The sequence below is a fragment of the Falco naumanni genome, chromosome 3 (assembly GCF_017639655.2).
Source record: "Falco naumanni isolate bFalNau1 chromosome 3, bFalNau1.pat, whole genome shotgun sequence".
Classification (NCBI taxonomy): Eukaryota; Metazoa; Chordata; class Aves; order Falconiformes; family Falconidae; genus Falco; species Falco naumanni.
The window spans coordinates 78883860-78904080 of record NC_054056.1 but is presented as its reverse complement, the minus strand read 5'-3'; the positions used below and the strand labels follow the sequence as shown (position 1 = coordinate 78904080).

Genomic DNA, 20221 nt, shown 5'->3' with positions numbered 1-20221 from the left:
GTGTAACATTTAAATCTTGAACCACCATAGCAGGCTAGGCCTGAGGTCTTTCTTGCCTGTTTGACAGTGATCAGTAATCGTTGTTAAAGTATAGTGTGTGTGTGTGCGTGTGTCTGTGCGTGTGTCTGTGTGTGTGTCTGTGTGTGTGTCTGTGTGTGTGTCTGTGTGTGTGTCTGTGTGTGTGTCTGTGTGTGTCTGTGTGTGTCTGTGTGTGTGTCTGTGTGTGTGTCTGTGTGTGTGTCTGTGTGTGTGTCTGTGTGTGTGTCTGTGTGTGTGTCTGTGTGTGTGTCTGTGTGTGTGTCTGTGTGTGTGTCTGTGTGTGTGTCTGTGTGTGTGTCTGTGTGTGTGTCTGTGTGTGTGTCTGTCTGTGTGTCTGTCTGTGTGTCTGTGTGTGTGTGTGTCTGTGTGTCTGTGTGTGTCTGTGTCTGTGTGTGTCTGTGTCTGTGTGTGTCTGTGTCTGTGTGTGTCTGTGTCTGTGTGTGTCTGTGTCTGTGTGTGTCTGTGTCTGTGTGTGTCTGTCTGTGTGTGTCTGTCTGTGTGTGTCTGTCTGTGTGTGTCTGTCTGTGTGTGTCTGTGTGTGTCTGTCTGTCTGTGTGTGTCTGTCTGTCTGTGTGTGTCTGTCTGTCTGTGTGTGTCTGTCTGTCTGTGTGTGTCTGTCTGTCTGTGTGTGTGTCTGTCTGTGTGTGTGTCTGTCTGTGTGTGTGTCTGTCTGTGTGTGTGTGTCTGTCTGTGTGTGTGTCTGTCTGTGTGTGTGTGTCTGTCTGTGTGTGTGCGTCTGTGTGTGTGCGTCTGTGTGTGTGCGTCTGTGTGTGTGCGTCTGTGTGTGTGCCTCTGTCTGTGCGTGCCTCTGTCTGTGCGTGCCTCTGTCTGTGCGTGCCTCTGTCTGTGCGTGCCTCTGTCTGTGCGTGCCTCTGTCTGTGCGTGCCTCTGTCTGTGCGTGCCTCTGTCTGTGCGTGCCTCTGTCTGTGCGTGCCTCTGTCTGTGCGTGCCTCTGTCTGTGCGTGCCTCTGTGTCTGTCTGTGCGTGCCTCTGTGTCTGTCTGTGCGTGCCTCTGTGTCTGTCTGTGCGTGCCTCTGTGTCTGTCTGTGCGTGCGTCTGTGTCTGTCTGTGCGTCTGTCTGTGTCTGTCTGTGCGTCTGTCTGTGTCTGTGTGTGCGTCTGTCTGTGTGTGCGTGTCTGTGTCTGTGTGTGCGTCTGTGTCTGTGCGTGCGTCTGTGTCTGTGCGTGCGTCTGTGTCTGTGCGTGTGTCTGTGTCACCCTTCAACGTCTGCGTTCAGGATTCAGCGTTCAGTAGTAGCGAGTACAATCGATTCTCTAAAATGTGTGGTAGATTGGGGTTTGTTGGGCGGGTTTTTTGTTTTGAACCTTGCTCTGCTCCATTGCTCTATTGTGTACTTCTACTGAGCAATGACTTTTTTACAGCACGACCACCTCACACCTTACGGGGTTTGTTGCTTGCGTGGAAAAGGCCTAATAGCTGTTGAGTCCTGGCTCATCGGCCCCTCGACCCCTGTTCTCATCGTTGCTGTTCTGTAGCTTTAGCTCCCACACCACCAGAACCGCACTGGCTGGGCTCCGGGTGCCAGCTTCAACTTGCAGCTCCACCGAACGCTCACATCTGTGGCAGTTCTCATAAAGGAAGGGCTGGGAGCAGGAGGTGGGCTCTATTTGAGTCATCTCAGCCTTGAGCTCAGGCCTGTGGTTTGCAGCTGCAACTCACCATTTTTGAAAAAAATTACAATTTAGGAAGGCTGGCAGGAACGCCCTGGCTGCAGCTGAACTTTAGATATGGAGAGAAAGCCAAAGGAAAGATGTGAAGGACCAAGATGATCCTGAATAGCAGCCGGGGTAGCAGAGGGAGGAGAGCTGTGCAGAGGGAAGTTCATGGTGCTAAATGCTGTGGAGCAGCCAGGCTGGAGCAAGTACAGCGCTTTCTGGTCACTGCAGAGGTGAAGGAAGCAACTTAAAGCGGGGGCTGGGCAGTGTCCTAGGCTTCAACTGGAGGAATCAAATGCCAGCTTGGGAAGGTTGGTGATGTTTACAAAAATTCCAGCCGTTAAGCCAGCCTCATTTTTTAGGATAATGCTAATATATGCTTCTATGGGGGGGTAATACAAAGTTCAGGGAATAAAGGAAAACTATATACGCTACTAGACGAGGAAGAAAGTTCTGTATGTAGCCTGGCATCAGTACAGTGGATCTACCCCAAAGCTCAACGCGTGAAGGACCAGGAAAGAGCCATCAGAAACAAGGGAAAGGCTGGCAGGTGACAGATGGAAAAGTATGAAATACATGAGGTGGGCTGTGGCATGAGAGGCTCCGTGGCAGGATGATATTATAAAACATTTTCACCTTAGCTGCTTAAAACTATTTTGGGATTCCTGCCGCTGGGAACATAAGTATTCCTTAATGTTCTAGTTTGTTCATGAGTAAACATCAGCTGAAGCAAATGGTAAGTTAAGAAAAGTGAAGTCTGCTTTCACATTTTTAGTAACAAAATAATTTATTAACTTCTAAATCGGAACCATAAATTAAATATATGCAATACTATCTGTATTTCCAGCACATAACAGGTTAGGGAACATAAGAGACACCACTAAATAGTAATTTTTTCATGAAACTGCTGAGCTTTCATGCAGGATAGCAATTATCACTGTATGAAAAGCAAGTGCCCTTTGCCAAGGTATCTACTCTTTTGGTAAAAGCTTTAACTCACAGCAGAGGTCCATTTTCTCTTATTTCCAGCCAGTTTTGGAGTTTGGCTATAAACAAAGCTAAAAATGTACATTTATTTACTATCAAATTCACACACACACGTGCATGCTCTTTTTGTGGTAAGTCCAGCTCTGCACCTTTTCTAGAAGTTTCAGCCTCAAAAATGGCCAAGCTTCCTACATTATGTGCTGTACAATATCCCTGCTCTACATCTTCACACTGCAGCTTCTCTTACTTTCTTATTGCTACTTCAAATGACACATACAGCTCCGCGCTCTGTGTCGTATCACACGCTCCCTAGAAGAGACCCTGGAAAGTGCAGTAGTGCCGAACGGCCCCTGCTCTGTGTGAGGCACCGCGGGTTCCTGTGTCAGCCGTGTGCTGTTGACAGGCCTTGCCAGCTGAGCGGCAGCAGGCTCTCAGGTGAGATTTTTGCTGGGTTTGACTGTTCCACCACGAACCTCTGGAAAGTCTCTGAAGTTCCTGGTCGCAGCCAGGGCTCTGTTGCAACTGTGTCAACAGAACCGCACCGTCTGCCGGTGTTGGGTAGAATCTGATTCCAAAGGTCATCTGCTTCTCCTAAGGAAACACCACCACAATGCACATGTTAAAAGGAGACAAAAGCTTATCACGTTTTCCTGCAACATTCTGAACAGGCTTCTTTGTCTGCAATAAATGCATAAAAATGCTTTTAAATTACATTTGTTTCTATTTCACACAAATCTTTTATGTTCTGGGGAACTGGGCCCATCTCGAGTCAACAGCTAAAGACTCCAAGTCTTTGATGTCTAATGCCAACAGCCCCTCCCCCTGCCAGACCAGTAAGAGGGCAATACAGGAAACATGGATGGACGTGGCAGAAGGTTCTTGCTTTCCCAAAGCCTCTCATTACAGGGAGAAGTCAAATCTGTCAGTGCATATATACATAGGAAACGCATATAAAAATAAGGTTATTAAATTACAGTGTTACGGCTAAGCACTCTTATACAGTCTCTTACTCAGGAGAGAACTTAGGAAGAATTATTTCAACATGCAAACAGTGCAAATGTGAGCAAGTCTGTACATCACAGCCCGGCATAGCTAGTAACCTCGGCACAGTGTTGTTCTGAAATGTGCACCGGGTAAATCGTCATCTGCCAGAAACAAACCAAACCACACCAAAACAAACCAACTAATGAAAAAAACCCAACAAACCAGAATGGAACGGCCTTGCCTTTGAACTTGGGGTCACTCTCATGCTGAACTCTGCTATTGTTTCAATTCAGTCAGCAATCATACATACCTGATAAAATGTTTAGTGTAGATTATCAAACAACATAATTATCTGTTTATATATATATAAATAAATATAAACGAATACAACTGTATCATTTCTTTGTGCTGTTTGTTCTTTGGATTCACAACATTTAATTTTTACCTATATAAACAAAAAAAATAACGCAAACCCCCAAACCTATGACTGAAAATTGCAATGCTTTCCTTGCTAAAGCTGAGTCATGTAAGTGAGGTGGTTCTGGTTTGCTGGGTTTTTTTTAAGCTAGGCAGAAAAATGTTGGAAGACTGGATTTAAAAAAACAACAACAATTTTTGCAGAAACATACTAATTCCAGTAAAACATAACAGAATTGTCTATTATTTAGTGATGCAATATTTCATTCAACCAATGCATAAGTGTCATGTAATTTTAAGTATTTGGATCATTTTTCCAAACTTCAGGGGTTTGTTCCGGAATAAAATGACAACTTTTAAAAATTATATTTTGAACAAAAGCTTCTCTGAAGCTTCTCATGAAAACTTTAAAGTTGATGCTTTAAGCATGGGTGTGAGGCCCCAAGTCCTGCAGAAGCAGCAGCCAGGTGCACAGACCCGGAGGGAAGGACAGAAACCGCCCAATCCCACAGACACCGGGAGCGAAGGCTCAGTTTTCCTCTTCGTGCCTAAGGCAAGATGCAGGTTCTAAAACACAACCCTGAATTCCTTTTGTTCAAAAAGAACTTGGCAGTGAATCTGCTAGTTCTTGTCACATCATACAGACAGCGATGTGATCATCCTCCAAGCCTTCTCACGCTTCTGCAACACTGAAAATGTAAACAGACCTCCCCCCGGCCCCCGGCAGGGCCTGTCACCTCCTTTGCTTGAGGCTGGTATAAAGCTGGCAGAGCAAACCTCTGTCTCATAAATCCTGGGTCACATGAACTCTCCTGGGGGTTAGAACCCGCAGTGCTTACACACGAGTTATGGTGGGGTTAACAACAGTACATGGCAGGAAAAATAATACCTGAAGAAAATTAATTTTCTCTCTGCTAGCTTTTCTAAGAGACTCTATTTAGAAATAATAGAAATAAAGTAATGTACTTGTTTAGAGACAAGCAAAACCCTGTACTTCGAGGCCAGAAGGCTGCACTTCCCTGAGTTAAACTATGACTCCCTTCAAAGACAAAGCCCTTGGATTTTCCAGCGGTCAGAGGTAAGAACAGCCGCTTTGTCAGAGGTAAGACCATAGTGCACGTCGCTGCATCAGACTCATCTGGTGCTGCTTTTGGAAAGCACAACAGATCAGCTACAGTGCAAAACTTGCTCTGTCATGGATTTCAACTCTTTGCATATTCCATAAAAAACCAAACTGTTCTTAATTAGGCTACTTCTGAAGAATTTTTCTTCGGAGTTGCCACTTGATAATTCAGTTTGCATCTGGAGGCTGGGGATAAGCAGATCTCTTTCCTTTGCATGAAATCCTGATTTAGAAATTCAGTGGTGTCTGGACTCCCGCTAAACACTGATTCCCGCTCACCTGCTCCTAGATGAGAACACACGCTTTCAGCTCCCTGGAGCGGATATTGGTGTTCATCTTGGGTCAGCCTGCACTCGCCAGGCTCCAGCATTCCTTTACTTAAAGGCACAGAGGAACGCCTAAAAAGTCTCAAGTGATTTAGGCAACTTCTCTTACATACAGCAGGGTCTCCAGCCACGTATCTAATGTGCTCAAAGCTGCGCAGATTCTCTTCTGTATCTGAGTCTGCTCCCATTTTACACAGTTAGGAACATGCGCGCATTGCCCACTGGAGAAAGCAGCTGCTGGCTTGCAAGGACTTCATCATCCAAACTACTCACCAAGTCTATGTTGACAGGAATGCGGGCTTTTTTGGATGGGTGAAAACAGAGGCGGCCTGGATCCAACATGCACTAACTTTCCAATTAAAACAAGTCTAGAGTGGCTTTAGGATTCCTACATCAGTGCCATAAAGGAAAGTGAACTACTGTGAATAAATCCTCCTTACCACACCAACAGGATCAGCTCTTTAAAATTTACCAAAGCCTGTAAATTTAAAGGAAAGATAACCAGTTAAGAGTTCCTTAGATACGTATTTGACAGAGTTGCTTTCTCCCAGCAGTGTCTCTGAGGGTGGAGGACAAATAACAGTCCTAGCTGTTAGGAAAGCAAGAGGATGCCACAAGGGTTCTATCAAACTGCGAGGGAACAGGACTGAAAACCACTTGGCTTCACCTTTTTCTTCTTCTTTTTTTTTTTTCCGGTAATGTCACAAAGTACAAGGAAGGAACAGGAGTGCAGGCAGCAGTGCAGCCCTAACGACCCCAAGTGGCACACATGCCAAGGATGAGTGATGGTCCCCATGTGTTCCAAAGAACAAGCTACAGACAGACACATAAATATATATACACACACAGATACGTAAAAATTAGATCTCTAAAGGCTGAAGCCCTGCAGACCATAACAAACAGACGGCAAACAAAAAGTGTAGCTCACATGATATGAGGTAAAATTACAAAAGAGGTGAGATGGAACAAGGGCAGAGAAGTAGTAAAAGAAGTTCACATCGCAAAGATGTTTGGGTGGAGTAAAACTAGTAAAGCATTTGTTTAGATTATAGAATAAATTAATATGAACAGGTTTGGTTGTGGGTTTTTTAGTGACTTAAAAAACACAGTTAAACGGCTAAAACAAACACCAAAGAAAGGATGAAGTCTTGTAAGAGTACCCATAGCAACAGATTCAGAAAAACTGTCAGCATCTGTATTCTCATTAAGTTTATAAGAAGGATACTGATACTGTAATTGCCTAGACAGCATAGCAACCGCCTCCGACAAAAAGGGAGACTTCAGACTCATATGAAAGAATCAATAGCACAAAGTGTATTAACTGGGTCATAATCCATGTGAGAAATTAAAGGCCATTAATGGTGGCCATAATTAATACCTCATACACAAAGTGGATCTACATCAGGCAGGCAGGCAGCCTACAGAGAAGCTCTAAGGTAACTCCCAGAGTTCAATGTACGATATGGTCACAAGACATAGCTAATAAATTCAAGCGCGTGTATACTGAAAGAGGTATCAATATCAACCTCAAATATTGAATGACCATTTGTGTTAACAAAGCAACAGAAAATCCAAATTAACTAGGAACTGAAGTACTTTATACACAGTTTTTTGGCATACCTTCACCCTGGTCAGACCACAGACAGCTGATTCCTAGGTATGCCAATGAACTCACACAGGGACCCCATCAACATTAATCTGTCGGGAGTTCCATTTCTTTGCACTACATTTTCAGACGTGCAGCTGGATACCCACATCTTACTGCTAGCACTGGCACAGCGCAGTATTACATGTGGTAGAGACAGGACAAGTATGAGTGGCTGATCAGACAGGAATTAGGGGATCTTTTTCTACTACCTTCCTCTCAACTTACTCAGAAAAGCTATGTTTAAGTTTGCTGGGGAACCTCTTGCACCAGCTACAGAGCCCTATAAATAATTCCTGTGTTTAAGCCAGTTGCTCACTGTTCCAACTACAGGCATTCTGTCAATATTTGTTCCTTTAATTAATTACTTAGTATTCACCGCATCATCTCTGCTAGACAGAGCATACCTAAGCAAGCAGATTTCTGCTGGAGCTCAGTCAGTCTGTGCAATCGTTCTTCGTTCTTGCCTTTCAACTGATCAGCATCAAGGCTGAAGTTCGAGTGCAAAGAAAAGCTGTCAGGCTGCAGCCATGGTGTCTGGCTGGGTGGAACATCCTCCTGCAGAAAATCCAAAAATGCACAAATCCATCAGTTAAACAGCATCCTTTTTAAATGGGCAAATAGCTACGTACACTCTCAGTAGCTGTATCATCTAACCACTAAGGAGCCACAGGAACTGTCTGACATTAGATCCGTGGCCCACCTTCGTACTTAAGCCAATCCAGTTATCATACATACAGCAAACTCCAAAGCTTGCTGCTTTATTCGTCTTCTCTGCCTTGCTGAAGGTGGAAGGTGTGGTGATAAATTCACTTCTCCTAAGTCAGTAAATGCTTCCCCATTAACCCCTGGAAAAACAGGTGAAATCAGTTTCAAAGAAATCAAAATACTAGAGTGTTCAAACTTGTTTATGTTTTGAAATGAGACAATATATTGTACTTTATTTAATCACAGGAATCAAAGGAATGTATTAATTAGGACACCTTGCATGAAGCCAGTGATAGCCCAGATGCAGGCAAAAGAACAAGGTACCACAACAGCAGCAAGGGATGAACTTCAAGCAAAGGCAAGGAATATTTTGAGATAACAAACAGATTTTGCTTACGTAGAGAACAAGGCATTTCACATCCTGATTATCCACCACCTGACTTCACCATACCTTGTTTCTATCTAGTCCTTTCAAGAAAAGGAGTACTCATTTGAGTACTTGAAAGAGAGAACACTGGGCAAATTGAAGACATAGAAAGATACAATCATGTCATAAATTATGTATGCAAATGTGTTACATGGAATATTTAACATTACATGGAATGATAATGTTACATGGAACATGATAATATAATCAATGCCTTAATCACATATCCTTAGGCATCTTAGGCTTTTAATGTAATAAAGTGTTAGAATCTTGTTTATAGAAAAATAACTAACTAACTAAATTTCTGATCATAGTGAGGGGCTGGTTTATGCCTTTGCCACTGCTTGATCTAGACAGTGGGCTGTTTTCTAGTTCAGTCCCTCTACTACCTCCAAGAACAGAGCCTCCCAGAAAAAGAAAGGACTCTGCTTAACAAAACCAGTACAGAATCCATTACCACCAATTACTCTGTGTGCCAACAAAGTCACCTTTTGGAAAGGCTCTTACTCTAGTATGACAGTAAGTTAAAAAAAAAAATAAATGTGTGTAAATATATATATATATATATACACACACACACAGAGTACTGAACTATTCTGCAGCATTTGTCTGAAATTACATAATATGACACTAAAAACAAATCACAACTGTGGAAATAAGTTTTTTCATTTCCTAGCAATTTGAAAATATAATTTAATGATATATTTTGTATCATTTATGAGTTTCTAAAGTTCTTCAAATGAAATATTAAATGTAACAAACAATTATTGTGGTTGAAAATTTAAATACTTTGGTTTGAAAAATAAATTGGATTGATATCAAAAAAGTTAAGAGAAATGAAAGGATTTTTAAAAATCCTTTCATGTTGCCAGTTGGTTTTTCCTCAGAAATAAAAATGTTATTCCCCTCTCCTGTTTTCCCTCCCCAGTTTCATCAGTTTGTCATGTTCTCATCACAAATGTTTAAAGTAAAAAAAAAAATATCTAAAAAATAAAAGTGTAATTTTCAAATGGTATATGGCTAACAATCCACGTATCAGAATCCTAGTAACAAGATCAGTTGAACTTCATTATATTCAAAATAGTGCTATTACTCAGAATACAAAAAATTGTGAATTTATCACAACAAAGTACAAGCTAAAGAATAATTTATTTGTACCTTTAGTGTTTCATCAGTGCAAGATGCTACTTGTTCTTTAAGCATCTGTCACTCTGATACTGCTACACAGACATGCTTTCAAATCGCTGCATTAACACTAAGGAATTCTAGTGTTTCAAGTGAGGGAAAAAAAAAGGGGGAAATAAAAATTGATAAACGCCTTTATTCCTAATTGCCTCAAATTTCTGAGTCCTAGGGGATAAAGACAAATCCATTTGTAATGCTGACATTATTACAAAATTGAGTGAGATTTTAAACCCATGTCAAAAAAAAACCACAAACAAACAGAACAAAACAGAGGGCAGTGTTATGCTCTACTTATGAAATTAAAAACATTGTTACAATACACCACAAGTATTTCACAAGAGACCCTCGGACAATGTGAGCAGCACAATTCACAGAGAAGGGAGCCCATAGATAATGAGAGCTTTTATTTTTCATTTCAAGGATGGAAATCACTAGATTCATATTCAGAATGTTAATAGCCATTTATAAAGCCCAAATAATGTAAAGAGTAACAAAGTTTTAGTTAGCGCCTACAGCTCAGTATTGGGGAACATGTTTTTCACCATTGTCATAAATGATCCGGGGAAAAAAGAAAAAGAAAAGGGGATGAATAGTATCATGAGTTAACTCCCATCATCTCACTAAGCTGCAAGAATCAGCTGGATGGGGATAAGAAGGAAATAGAGAAAGAACTATAAATATCATGAACCTTGTGAAAGTGCTGAATAAAACCAAGGAGCACCTCATCACACTGGTGGCAGATTCAGAGCAGACGAAAGGAGATCATTCACAGAATACATTGAGTGGAAATCTAGAAACACAATACCGCTGATGGTAAACAGAGATTCAGAAATGCTGATCCCGATTCGTGAGAGATGTGTTAAAGACCCAGCTCATCAAGACTTATTAAATGCAAACACAGAGCATTCGACTCAGGAAGCCTCTGTGCCACAAGGCGCTGGAGGCCGGAAGAGTACTCCGCAGTGCTGCTGCATGTCTGCCCCGCACCTTATGTTCCTCCCTATGCGCCTCTTCTGGCTGCTGTTAGAGACAGGATATTTGGACAGATTCTAGACTGATGGACTCTCCTAAAGCATCCTTTCATCATTTGGACTGTAACTAACAAATTAGGACTGTAATTAACACATACAGTCTATAAAGAATATTCTGTTTTCTGAGGTATTCAGGATATGCCTGAATGTCATTAAATATGACAAACATTGTTGGATTATTCACATTATCAACCACGCTGTCATACAGGTCAGTAGGATCTGCTGAATGTTTTGGTGGTGGCGTGATTAGTCCTCTGTTCTGTTAGTATTTCCTAACCTGTAGAAGATGGTATTGCAGACTACAGACAGTACCAAATGCATTGAACGAGCCTGAATGCCCCGTCCTGTGTCCTTCCCCGTGCCAGGTTCTATCCTGTACTCCGGGACTTGCACGTTAACAGAGTAAGCTTTGAATACACTTCAAATGAAAAACTTGCCTTTTGACCAAAGCCAGAGGTAACAATCATCGGTATATAGAAACATACCTAGTTTCATTAAAAAGCACGTGCAGGGATCTACTGCATCTCCCTTACAGCAAAGAATAAAACCTTGTAAGATGATTTCCCATAGATGATTGAAGAGAATTTCAAGGTTCTGTAATGCCCTCTAATGGAATATAACACCTAGAGGCCTGAGCTGGATGTTTTTTTAAAAAAAAGAGAAGATATACTCTGGCCTTTTTATTTCTAGTGCCTGGAAACAAAACACATCTGAAACAGCACTTTTACCTACATGCATATAAAGGTTGAACAAAGAGATGTAAGACAATGCGAGACATAGACCTCTATACAAAAATCTTAAGAAAACTAAAAATCATTCTATTTCAGATGATTAAGAAACAACAACATTTACAAGTTATGTGAAATGCAGTGAAATGAATGTGAACAGCAGAAAAGTGAGCAATTTAGAATCATTATTTTATACCCTTATAATCATACTTAAAATAAAGCACACTTGTAAAATGAAAGAATAAAAGTGAAAAGAATCCCTAGCTGCTCAACACTTTTGTTTTTCACTATGGACAGCTCCTAATTGTAAGCTGTGATTGCTAATAAATTGTGTTATTTGCTGCAGAACAACAGGAGAGCATTGCATATTCTACCCTTGTTACAAACTCGCTGAACAAATATTAGCTTTTCTTTATCCAAAGCTGGGAAGATGTCAGAAAAACCTCCTTGACAAGGCTAACATCCCAGTCAGAGCACAATGAGCACAGAAAGACGCCTTCTCATGAAAAGATGTGAAGTGGTATAAGGCAAGTGAGCAGCATCAATAATTTTACATGTGACCTACACAAATTTGTTGCAGTACGACTCCGTAAAGATCTGCATTTAAATTCAGAGGCATAATTTTCTAATACTTTACAACAATCACCATAGCTACACCCACTGCAACTTTTAAAACAGTAATAATCTTTTTAGAGATACATCCTTAGATTAAATGACATGTTTGTACACTCATAACATCATTAAGGGGAAGTATAAACTCACCGATAAAAGTGCTATCCGATTCCAACAGTGAATTTTCCAAGGACTGATGAGACTCACTCCTGAACTACAGAAGTGAAACAGAAGACATGCAAATTCAGATGCCTCAGTATCTTTCTGGAGCCAAATTATAATTAGTGTACACTAATTACCAAACTTCTGCAAAGCAAACAGCAGCTCTACAAATGTTCTGTACTATTGCTTACTTTATGGCTATAAAAAAAGCTATATATTTTTAAATAACTCATGTTCCCTTTATGAATTAGGGGGGGGTTACTTTCCTGTAGTAATCCTATTCGCTAAAATCACCTACACATGGCAACTGTTGTGGCAATTGGTGTTACCACAAACATTTCCATCAATAAATACATCAATAAATACATTTGAGACAATGGATCTAATTATTGACTGTCATGTGCATCACTTAAGTCACCTGAATTCAGAGCAACTGCTTCTGGCTTGGCTTTTTCTACTAATTTCCACCACTAGTAGCAATCTATCATCATATGAATATAAAGTAAGTACCAATGGACATAAAAATAAGGGAATAAAAGAATCAAACTATTTATAGATATGAAGATAAACAACTTTTATGTCAAGTTTAAAGAAGCTGTTACTCATTGTATTGACAAGCAAGAGAAGTAAATAAACTTGCTGTCTTGCTATTTAAGCGTAATTCCTTTCTCCAAGTCTGTGAGACAGTATTTCCTCACATTTGAAAACAGCAAAGTAAAACAAAAACTTTTATTCTTACCAGTCCCATGGTTTGTGGGTTACTGCCAGAAGCAGAATCGTCTTCATCAATAAAAGCCACATAGACAAGGGACAAAAAAATAGCACTGACATATAAAGTTAATACTAAAACATATTAAAAGTCCTATTAGCATATTATTACAAAAATTAAGACTTACGTATTACTTCTTTAAAATTACACACATTGTAACTAATATTTTTAAAACATTTGAATGCAATGTTTATTTCAGTTTCTTTATGTCCATTTAAGTAGAGTGAGAGAAATCAAACAGAACATGGTAGTATATTTCTAAGAACCCTGAGTATGTGCAGACCTTTCTTAAGGCTGCATTCATCAGTTCCTCCCAAAGAGCAGACATACTTTTCACACTAGAACTATATTATTGTCAATAATTAATTATATTAAATTTCATCTGAACTTCACAACTAGGACACAAAAAAAAACCCAATAATCTCTATAATTTATCAATTTTTGTTTAAACTTGCCATGAACCAAGTAGAAAAAAGCTGTACCAAATTTCAGAAATCAGAGCGCCAAAACTGAATTATTTCTTCCATAATTAAGGATCACCTGAGCCATGTATTTCCTGACCCCACTTTTTTTTGCCATTTTTTTTTTTATCTATCAAGAACTAGACCATGGGAGTCAGGAGTCTCATTAATATGTAGTGAAACTAAACATTTGTGAAAACTCATAGATACTAAAAAGATATTTATTCTATATTCCAAGCATCTGCTTGCCAGGAATAGGTATGCTTGTGTAGCTAAACAGTCATATTTGTATCAACAGAACTCAAGACTAATGATGTTCTTCCCTAGGCGGGGCATCTCAACAACCAATTTGACTAGCAAGAAGGGAGCAGTGTCACAACAACTCTGTTAGACGAAATCTGTTCTCTTCGCTTCTGTCAGGGTGCAATAATCAGAGCAGGAGACAGCAGAAAGCCCCAAGAGTGAAGGTACACTCAACATGCTGAGCGCACTGCGTTTGCAGCTTTCAAAAAGATGTCGAGAGGTTTAACTAGACAGCAATAATTTCAGAGGAAAGCACTTGTCTAAGCATAAAACCGTCAACTCTGGAGAGCACAGAGAACCCCCTCCTGAAAGTTAAGCTACCAATGACCCCACGCATGCTGGAAAGACAAAGCAGCAAAACCGAGGGTTTAAGTCTTCAAATAAAATATTTAATAAGATAGAGATGCAAGACATAAAAACTGTCTAGCAAACTTATTCAGCGTGTAGCTGATCTTGTCTAGCATCAAAAACCACAGCACACGGGCTGTCACTCCTCCTGGACTGACGATCAGCCCCTTCCCAAAAAGCAGAGCCTATCGCTGCAGTGGATCAACAGCAAACCTGCTCCTGTGCCTTTCCCTCCTATCCTCCAAAATAACAAGTCATCCAAAAGTCTGCAAAAGATCGCCTTATTTATAGGGACACAGCAAGCATTAAAAAAAATCAGGACATTTAAGAAATCATTAATTTCTCAGGCTATAGTTCCACTATTAGTCATCTTATACATAAAGAGAAGAGAAAAAAAAAAAGAAAGAAAAAGCTTATGAGAGGGAAACAGCATATAAAACATGTGAGGGAAAGAACACATATATAGTGTGGGAAAACAGGTGAGCCTTTTGCCTACAGTACAAAAACGCTTATTGCTTTAATTCATCTTTCACTCTGCCTTAAATCAGACAATAAAACCACTCGTCTATTTTCAGTGAGAGGAAGATGATAAACTTGTCTCTAAGGAAAATAAACTGGAAATAGAGAGATACATGGCAACTAATTAATTCTCCTGCTTAATACACAGTGACAGACTATAAAGTTAAATGATGTTATAAAGCAGAGAGGAAAAGCTCCTCAAAGATCCTCTATGAGCATCAGTGGAAAGTCATTTTAAAAATCGGCTGCTTGCCTACCAACCAATCTACATTGTCCAAGGAAATGCCTCTTCAGGTTGTCGCCATGTAAGCCTGCATTATCCATTTAGCATCAAGACACATCTAAAATGACTGCTTGTCCTTAAAAATTAATGAAAAAGGCAAATTTGCTTTCTAGGTGGCAGAGGTTCCTCTCCAGACAACATGAAATTAAAACATTCTCAGACTGACTTATTGAAAAATATCCTAACGATGGAAAAACAAAACCAAACCCCACACATCTCAGTTGAAGCCAGTCAATTATTTTTCACTATTTCAGTCGATCTCACAAAGGGGAAGACTGAAGACAACCCTATACATTCCACTTAGACGCTAAATGATACTCAGCAACTTGTAATTAACACAGAAAGTGGTACACACTTGTTTGCAACTACGATGTTATCCATAAGAAATATTGCACACATCGCTTCAACACCAGCACATCTGTCCAAGATGGAATAGGAATAATCTTTAACGCTCATCAGGGTACCAAACAAAACACCTGCAAGTTAACTGTCACCCTTCACACCTTGGTATCAATTTTATTAACCGTACTCACATATGGGTCTATTAACAGGCAATACAAACGAGCCTCAAAGCACAACCAGCGGTAAGAAGAGGCATTCAGTTTATGTAAAGCCGTATGGCAAGGTGTAACTATTTTCCTTTCAAATGCATTTGGGGTTTTTTATGTCAAACTTTCACCTCATCTCTAAGGCTAAAGAAGGTCTGAGCAATCTGAAATTGTGCTGGGTGTCTGTGGCAAGAAGGGGCTGCAGGGGTGGCCGCTGTGAGATGTCAGGAGCTGCACTGTGCCAAGCACAGCCAGCACCGCAGCAGACCCTCCACAGGACACAGCTGAGCCCATCAGCCAAGCTTGTAGTGCCTCTGTGAAAACATAGTAAGAAAGGGAAAAATGAAGCATGGCAGTGAGGAGAGTGGCCAAGGTATGAGAAGCAGCCCCGCAGACGCCAAGGTCAGAGAAGGAGGGGAAGGAGGTGCTCCATGTGCTGGAGCAGAGACTCCCCTGCAGCCTCTGGAAGAGACCATGGTGGAGCAGACTGAAAGGTGCAAGAAGACAGGAGCAGCAGAGAAAAACCACTGTGTACTGACTGTAATTCTGCCAGGGGGAATTACCGCCTGGCCTGAAGCCACTCACTGTATCATCGAAGGGACTGAGCGTAACCTGGTGTGGTACCAAGGAAGCAAAGCAGAGGTGTCAGAAGTAGAGGAGTGACGCTGGGCACAGAGAAGGAGGCAGAAAAGGTGTGGGTTTGATGTCTGTCTTTTTGTTTCCCACTACTCAAAATCAGTAATTAAATATTTGAATTGACAATAATTAGGTTAATTTTACCCAAGTCAAGTCTGTTTTTCCCACCACAGCAATCGGTAAGCAATCTCCCTGGCTGTACTTCAGCCAACAAGCTTTATTCTTCCCATTGCCCCTACCATCTCACCAAGGGCCACAAGTGAGGGGACATGAGCAAGCAGCTGGATGGGAGTTTGGCTGCTAGCCAGGGCTAACCCACCACAGAAATAAAGTTACTTTCTCTTCAAAAATTTAATTAGGCCAGTCTGAATTATGGAGACAAACACTTTGTTGAGAAATTTGCATCTTGCACTCAAAATTGAGTTCGTTTGTATAGGTGCAACTGTAACTTAGAAAGGTTGAAGCAACTCTCATGATATTTTTACATTGCATCTAAAGTAACAAGATATTGCTCTTTCACAACTGTTCATAAAAGCTATCTGAAGGAACATTACATGTGGAATTAAGTGCAGCACGCAAAAAAGGTACATTGCATTTACTTTTCACTGCCTCTGCAATATGCAGCCAAAATGTTTTACTGTATTAAGATTATCTCTATTAAGTGATACAAGCAACATTTTCACTCTGGAACCTCAAAGTAGTTATGATACCTTACAATGTACTTCCTAAAGCAAAGCCTATTTACAGATACAGATTTTTGAAACTTTGAAATAGCCAACCCAAGACTATGGAAATAGAAGAAACCTATTCCATTAAACAGATCAAGATGAAGACACACACACTGGTTAAAATGCACAGTTCAAAGCCATCTAATTCCTCAGTGAGAACTGAAAAAATGCCACAAGGAACCTAGCTGCTAACACTTTTATCACAAATCAGCTGAAGTGTTTTACTGCTCTGTAGGTTTTTTTAAGAAACTAATCTTCTCTTGCATTTTTCTAAAGTATGAAGTACTAGTTGATTTTTTTTTTTATGCTTTACATTATGACAGAATTTCAGTGTTCCAGTGTTTTACTGTTTTGTACTGAAGCGCTGACATTGGACTTGAAAGAAGTAAAACTACAGCTGGTGTTTTTTAATTCTTATCAAATACAAAACAAATTAAAAAATCATTGATGTTATCTCGGACTGTTCATTCCTTACCTTCTGTTTCTCTCCTGATTCTCATTCTGTTAAGTTTCTTCTGCTGCTCCCTCAAGAGTGCCTGCTGCTGAATCTCTAGAGTCTGGTCATCTTTTGGAGGATCAGGATACATGTGCCTCAAGCCCATACGTGTTTCAGAATCTAGAGTAAGGATACGAAATTTAAATTTTTCCCTAAACCAACATTTCTGAAAAACGTTTTTTAAGAACTAGTTAGAGATGCAAAGTCATTAAAAATATAAAAATAATGGTGACAATGGCCAAAAGGATAAGCCACTTCAGCAACAATTTCACAGTTTTACTATTTTTATTTTTGTTAATATAAAAAAACGTATTTTCTGATAAAGGAGAAACAAAGTTACACAGAATCATAATTTGCTGGTGGTAAAAAATAAACTTCAGCCTACTTGTAGTAACATCATAACATTAAACACATAAGAAGTTTAAGCAGCAAGGACCAGAAGCTCAGGAAGTAACTCTTGAGTGATAACTCAGCTTTACAATGCCACAATCTGTGTGCACTTGTAGAAGCGGCTACACAAAAAGATCTACACACATACAAAATGCTGACCACAGAGTATGTTGTATACGGGCTGTAGCTGAAAAAAGCCCCATTTCTACCTTTAAATCCTGGTTGGCGCAGAAGATGGAGGAAAAAAACAAGCTTCACTACCTTTTTTAATCAATAACAAGAAGATCTACTTGCCTTTGTATTTAAGTTCATTAAATTCCCTGATATTTTGTATATTGACAGGATCTTGTGCCACCTTTGATGATGGTCGCCTTACTGGAGCCTGTATCCTATGTCTGGCCATCTCAAATATGTCCTTTGGATTCTTCTCTCTCCTCCCACTTGAAAAGTTTGTAAAAAAAGCAGAATATAATTTAACACTATAATATTAATGAGTTGGATGGAAATATAATACTGATAAAGCTCACATTTTATATCCATAAATAAAGCTATCAAAACAGGAAAACAAATCTGAAAGTAGTAACACAGCATGTTGTGTTACAAAAAGTGATAACCTACTTAAAAAAAAACATTCGTACTTTATGGAGTGGAACTAAGACTGATAATCTGATGAGTCTTTTCCAACTAATTAATATGAGTAACTAACACATTTTCGAAGTAAACCAAATTCTTTTTATACATAAAAAGGTTATGATTTTCAAAAAGAAAGAAAGTACTTCCACAGCAGTATGCTATTCATAAGCATATTCAGCAGCAGTAGTACTGCAGTTTACAGGCACAAATTGTGACCTAGGAAAAAGGCAGTAAGATAAAAATCCACCTCAGACATCTGTTTTGGACCATTCTCCAACACAAGAGTATTGCAACTTCCAATTTTACCAGTACAGGCATTCTTACACTAAACTTTAGTAAGATTCTTGGAAAAACTCCACACACAATAGAGGGAAAAAAAAAAAAAAAAGAAAATTGTATATACAAGTTCTATCTTTATATCTTTACTTCACCTATGTATGTTAGCCAACTAATACTAGTTGCTAATACACAGTAGCTTTGATTTCCTGTGCAAAATCTAATTTTTAAAACCGAAGATTAAATTCTTACCGCGTATTTGGTACATCATCATCACTGGCCACATTTAGCAACTGTTCCTGCAGTCGCCTCCCTTCACTATGAAGCTGTTTCCTCATCTCTGATAATTCATTTAAAACATTCTTTCTTTCCTCTGGAATTTAACACAAATATTTTAAAAATAGAAAGTGTCAGAGACACTTTTCTGCCTACCTCATACATGTAAGTTGGAAAAAAAGAAAGAGATAACGAACTGTTAATTAAAACAAGGATTACACAAACACAAGAATCATAGCATTTCATACACCACACGAATACACTGATAATACTAAGAGAGAGAACATTCACATAGAAATGTAAACTTTGTAAGGCTATTCCTTTGTAGGCAAGAAAGAGAAGTTACTGAGGACAACTACATTGTAATAGAAAGTGAGCTTGCAATAGAGACAACACCTACCAAGTGCACGCAACTTATTTCTTCTAGCAGGAAGAGGTGGAGAAGGAACCCTTGGTTGTGGAAGATCCTAGTGATCATAATGAATATGAAAAGTTAATATGTCGAAGGAAGAAAATATAGCAGACATAAGCACATTTTATTTCCTTATTTTATGTCCAATTTACATTAACTACCACCACTATGAGAAGACAGAATAGTAACCTTGCAGGTTGTTAATGCCTAAGGTTTTATTAAATTTGATCTTTAAATGTATAATCCAAATTACTTTGATAATACCTATAATGCACTATTCAGAGATCTAGACAAAGCTATACCAAGTTCTGCAAAGACAGAAAAAATCCTCCTCCAGAGAATTCTTAATATGTAGGGAAAACAATTTTAAAGAAGGCTTAAAGTCTTAAAACATTTTCTGAAACTGCACTATAAAGTATTTTGCCAAATTACCATTTTCACAGCAAGTTCATTTTCTAAGTATTTAGCCCTGTTCATAGAGACAGGTGGTAAAAAGAACGTTTCCAATAAAAAGTCAGAAGTATAGTCTGAGATTCAAATATCTTAGACAATTATTTAATCTACCCTTCACAGGAGAAATTTATTTTATTAAAAAAAAAAAAAAAGTCCCAGGGAAGATTAAATCGAGAGAAAGTGAGTAAGAAGTGAGTGGTCTTGAGACTACAACCACATTCGTGATGCAAAAAAGAAAAAAAAATGTATTAGGAGTTACAATCTTTTTATACCTTCAAAAAAATTACGATAAAACAGTAATGTCTGTAGCTAGAAAACAACATTAAACTTCATGCCCAAGCTAAGTTCTTCTCTACGTGAATGCAATGATTTGCCAGATTAGATGTAAACTTTCTTATCCTAAACCTTGAGGCCATTAGACCCTGGGTAAGGGTCTGGATGGAGTTTGTACACTCAAAAATGAGATACTGATCTCTACAGAAAATGTACATGCAGAAAGCAAATAGAAGTATCACACCCCAAAAAAAATTCTTCAATACTTTGAATACAATTGAATATTAAATTTCAGAGCTATAAGACAGGATAATATAAAGACTGTCTCCAGTTATTTGTGGTATTCCAATAATAAATGGCAAACATT

At 39.4% G+C, this 20221-nt stretch overlaps 1 protein-coding gene across 12 annotated transcripts in view; it reads right to left on the bottom strand.

Moving 5' to 3' along the window:
* Window positions 1-2476: 2476 nt before the first annotated feature.
* Window positions 2477-20221, bottom strand: part of CSPP1 (centrosome and spindle pole associated protein 1) — a 63806-nt gene continuing 46061 nt past the window's right edge. For 11 of the 12 annotated variants that reach the window (XM_040588177.1, XM_040588181.1, XM_040588176.1 and 8 more), the window contains 9 exons: window positions 19117-19183; window positions 18693-18813; window positions 17826-17971; window positions 17121-17261; window positions 12790-12830; window positions 12039-12102; window positions 7936-8045; window positions 7605-7755; window positions 2477-3293 (listed from right to left, as the gene is read on the bottom strand). In XM_040588177.1, the coding sequence (XP_040444111.1) occupies window positions 3085-3293; window positions 7605-7755; window positions 7936-8045; window positions 12039-12102; window positions 12790-12830; window positions 17121-17261; window positions 17826-17971; window positions 18693-18813; window positions 19117-19183 (1050 nt within the window). In that variant the 3' untranslated portion in view covers window positions 2477-3084. Of the gene's footprint in view, window positions 6366-7604; window positions 7756-7935; window positions 8046-12038; window positions 12103-12789; window positions 12831-17120; window positions 17262-17825; window positions 17972-18692; window positions 18814-19116; window positions 19184-20221 lie in introns of all 12 variants that reach the window. The other variant, XM_040588183.1, reaches the window with a different exon arrangement.